Below are 4,554 nucleotides of genomic sequence, written 5' to 3' on the forward strand. Positions count from 1 at the left end.
AAAAAATTTTTAAAAAAAAAATTTTTTTGCATGTTTTTTTGGCTTTTTTTAATTAGTTTTCGAGTTTTCGCGTTAACTAGTGGTTTTCATTTGAACCTTCCCCTATATATATATATATAGGGTAGGGATCCTAAGAGAAGTCCACCCTATATGAGAAACTTGAGAAGCATTCTGGACCACACATTTTTCTAAGCCTTTCGTAATATACATATATGTATAGTTTAAAATTGACTATATACATATATGTATATTGAGTTATACACATATGTATATAGTCAATTTTAAACTATACATATGTGTATATTACGAATGACTTAGAAAAATGTGTGGTCCAGAATGCTTCTCAAGTTTCTCAACTAGCCTATCACTTCTCACATGATCCTTATCCTATATATATATATATATATATATATATATATATATATATATATATATATATATATATATATATATATATATATATATATATATATATATATATATATATATATATATAGGGGGCTGCTAGAATGAAAACCACATCGAGTTGTAAGAACCGCGAGAACTACACCCCACGGAGCGCCGTTCGTCATGATTTTTTTTACAAGTAGATGTGTATATTATAAACACAGCCGTAAAAAATCATGGCGAACGGCGCTCCGTGTGGTTTAGTTTTTTACACCACAAGTTTGGTGTTTTTAATTTTTTTTCTTTTTTCTTTTTTTTTTTCACCAAACTTGTGGTGTAAAAAACTACACCCCACGGAGCGCCGTTCGCCATGATTTTTTACGGCTGTGTTTATAATATACACATCTACTTGTAAAAAAAATCATGGCGAACGGCGCTCCGTGGGGTGTAGTTCTCGCGGTTCTTACAACTCGAGGTGGTTTTCATTCTAGCGGCTCCCTATATGTATATATATATATATATATATATATATATATATATATATATATATATATATATATATATATATATATATATATATATATATATATATATATATATATAGTGGAGAGTTCAAATGAGAACAAATTTTTTGGAAGAAGAAAAAAGAAGAAATTTCAACCAATAAAAATGCTCTATTTTACTTCATTTAATGTATGTATTTAATATTACTATAAGCGTACATTGGTAAATCTACATAAATCATTAATTTGTAGTCTTCATCTTTAATAGCTAATTACATTAAATTTTTTTGTAACTTATCTTCAAAATATATATTTTTTAAAAAAATAAAATAAAATAATTTAAAGTGTAGGATAAATTACGAGGTGTATAAGATAAATTACGAGTTGTGTAGGATAAATTTCAACGTGTAGGATGAATTTCGAAATATGTAGGATAACTTTCGATGTGTGTAAGCAAAAAAGTTAGTGTGGAGGATGATAGTCTTTATGGCTAATTAATTAGTAAAAAATGATAATAAATGAGATAAGTGAAAAACTATTTAATGTTTTACAAAATTACCTTTGTTCTTTTTATTCTCAATTAAATTTTCTTCTCAAATGAACCTTCCCCTATATATATATAGGGTAAGGTTCATTGGGAAACACCAAAAAAATAGGGAATAAGGGAACAGGGGTATTTTTGTCCAAACCTATTTCAAATTAAAAGAGCAGAGAAACCATCTTCTCAACTTTCTGGCCCTAAATCCTCCACCGCCGCTTCTCCGCCGAACTTTTCCGGTCGCCACCACTCCTCTGTTTCACTCTCCGACACTCCATCCTTCTTTCAATCCGTCAATTCTCACACTCTCTGTTCTTCGCTAATGGAACTTGCAGAGGCATCGTCGCCATGGCTAGCTACCGGAAGGTATAACTATTTTTATAATTCGGTTATGTTGTTTTGATGATAGCTCCAGTGGCTGTCGATTCGCAGTTTCTTCCGCCCTCTACGGTGGTAATTTCTCAATTTTTGATTCACAGTCTCCATCAGTTACATTATTACCGAAAATTCACATGTATTTTCCCTAATTTTCAATTTTAGACCGAAACAGAAATCAACGTCGATCGATCGATCAATCTGTATGAAAAAAAAATTTTATTATAATTGAACAAAGGTTAATAAATCCAGTTTATTTATCTTATTTAATGATCTTTTTATTCGGTTTTTTAGTGTTTAAATCAGTTGCGGTTGTTACCACTTAGGGTTTGTTAATTGAACTTGATTTAGGTTAATAAAAATGTTAAGTTATTGTTGTTTAATTTTGTGTTTGGTTTGATGTTTTTATTTGTGGATCTGAATGTGTTTATTTTTTATTGGTTGCTAGAGGGTTAGAGTATGTGTTAGTTGGTAATTTTAAGTTCGTATTAATGATTGGGTATCTGTAGTGGATTTATAAGCTTGATATAGATGTTGATGTGTACAGTAATTGTTGGTTTTCTACATTCCAACTCTTTATCTTCCCCCAACAAATAACAAGATGCTACCGTCCGGCAACCAACTCAAAGTCGCCGACGTACTACCACCATCCATGGCGACATACTCTAAGCAATATTTGTGAAGGTATAGCTCTTCATCATGCACACTACATGTTAGATGAAATGCTTGCCGTAATTACTGGCTCAACTATACCTAACTTAAAACAATTGACCCAATATTTGTGAAAGATTGATATAGTTACACTGTTTAGCATTGTTCCTGCAATGATATGAAACACTAATTTGTGAGAGCCTCATTTTTACAGATCATAAGATGTGGTTGATCTTATGTGGGCTTATGGAAAGGGAGCATGTGATTAACATGTGGAAGGTATTGGAGGTATTGATAGAATATATTCGTTATGAAAATGAGTTTGTAAAAATAAGTTTTTTACATGTAAAATTATGTATATATTAGTAAATAATTTCAATGCATTCATCAATATTCAATACGAACTGATATATTGATGGAGTGAATTTTTTTGTTCTTTGGGCCACGGCCAATCAGTCTCCTTTTGGAAAGACTACTGGTTGTCGACTGTTCCATTGTGTAGCAGGTACCCAGATCTGTTTGACCTTTTGAACAGTCCACCGTGGCTAGTCGGTTAATGTGGGCTGATGGGCTTGTAGTCCATCCGTTTTTTTTTTTTGCTGGAGACAGGTACCGGGGTCTGATAACTAATTAGAGCAGCGGGAAGATTTGATTGAAGGGCTGATGCAGGTAAATATTGGATGGAGTGAAGACGGGTGTGGGTGGTCGCTTGACCCGTCTGGGGAATATACAGTTCGTAGCCTAAAGTCACAACTAGAAATGGTTTGGTTCGATGACAAGGGGATAAACTTCTCTTGGAATAACTGGATCCCGGCTAAGGTAAATGATGCAAGATTATCTCATAATTTGAATTTTAATCTTTTTATTTAGTTGCCTATGATTTATATTTCCTAGTTTATCTCTTTTTTATTCATTATAAATTAGGTTCTACGGTTTATGTTTTAGTTAGTTTTTGTTTGATTATAATAGAAAAGAACATTGTTCTTGAACCTATCCGTTCGTTATGAAAGTTTGATTAACGAAGTGATCTTGAGCCATTTGATTGCACTAGAAACTGCATCAGTAAACTTCCTGGATTAGCGCTTGATCGGGCTACCACCAAGGCAGCTCTAGCTCGGCGCAATGTGCAGTTAGACTCCTTGTGTTGTGGTATGTGCGATTAAACAGTAGAGACGTCAGAACACTTGTTTTTTTCTTGTGAGGTGGCTCAAGAAACCTAGGATTCTTTAACTCAGTGGTGTAGGGTCCCAGTGTTCATGGTTTTTCAGGTCAAAGACCTCATAAAAGGGAGGAAAGTGCTCAGGGATTTGAGAAAGTCAAAAAAGGTGGTCTATTGTGTGGTATAAATGGCAATCTGGATTATTTGGAAGACTCGAAACGTGAAGGTGTTTAATCACAAGGATCCATGATTCGTGCATAACAGAGGAGATTGGGCACTTTAGGTTTTTATGGATTAAGAGTGGAGCCAAGGCGAGGGTATTGACATGGGAATAATGGTGCCGTTTTGATCTATCTAATATGATTACTTAATCTCGTTGTAATGTACATTTGGTGTGGGCTAACTAGTTTTTAGTCCTTGTTATCAATAAAAGTTTGTTGGCTATTAAAACAAAAGAATGCTTAAAAACGATTAGAAAAACGTTAAAAAAATTTACAAAATTGTTTTTTTTTTTTAATTTAATTTAACATGTTAAAATTTATTTTTTTCAATTTTGTTTGAGCTTTTGAAAATACAAATGCATGTAGAAGCCATGAAAGAGCATGTGTAACATGGATTCCGATTTCCTTTTTGATTTCTCAAATTTTTGAACCATCACTATTCAATATTAATGCCGGGTTGGGTTCAATGAGGAACAACAACAAAAAAGCGGGGAACAAGGAACCGTACATTAAACATGTTAAATATATTATAAAAATTTCAATTTAACATGTTAAAAATTAATGTTTTCAATTGTTATTGAGCTTTTGTATATAAATATATATAGAAGGCCTTTTTGTAAAAAAAAATCTAAAACAAAAAAAAATTAAAAAAATGCATAAAAACAATTAGAAAAAAGGTAAAAAAAAATGTACAAAATTGTTTTTTTAATTCAATTTAAC

The 4,554-nt window shown here is 32.2% G+C and overlaps 1 protein-coding gene across 1 annotated transcript; it reads left to right on the forward strand.

Annotated features, from left to right (window-relative positions):
• The first annotated feature begins 1,562 nt into the window (after nucleotides 1-1,562).
• LOC110941103 lies at nucleotides 1,563-4,068 on the forward strand. The gene is made up of 5 exons (XM_022182720.2): nucleotides 1,563-1,794; nucleotides 2,351-2,487; nucleotides 2,669-2,733; nucleotides 3,124-3,273; nucleotides 3,723-4,068. Exons 1-5 carry the CDS (start codon nucleotides 1,751-1,753, stop codon nucleotides 3,798-3,800), a joined length of 474 nt encoding a protein of 157 aa, XP_022038412.1. The 5' UTR covers nucleotides 1,563-1,750; the 3' UTR covers nucleotides 3,801-4,068.
• The last annotated feature ends 486 nt before the right edge of the window (nucleotides 4,069-4,554 follow it).

The sequence above is a fragment of the Helianthus annuus genome, chromosome 5, assembly GCF_002127325.2.
Source record: "Helianthus annuus cultivar XRQ/B chromosome 5, HanXRQr2.0-SUNRISE, whole genome shotgun sequence".
NCBI classification, from domain to species: Eukaryota; Viridiplantae; Streptophyta; class Magnoliopsida; order Asterales; family Asteraceae; genus Helianthus; species Helianthus annuus.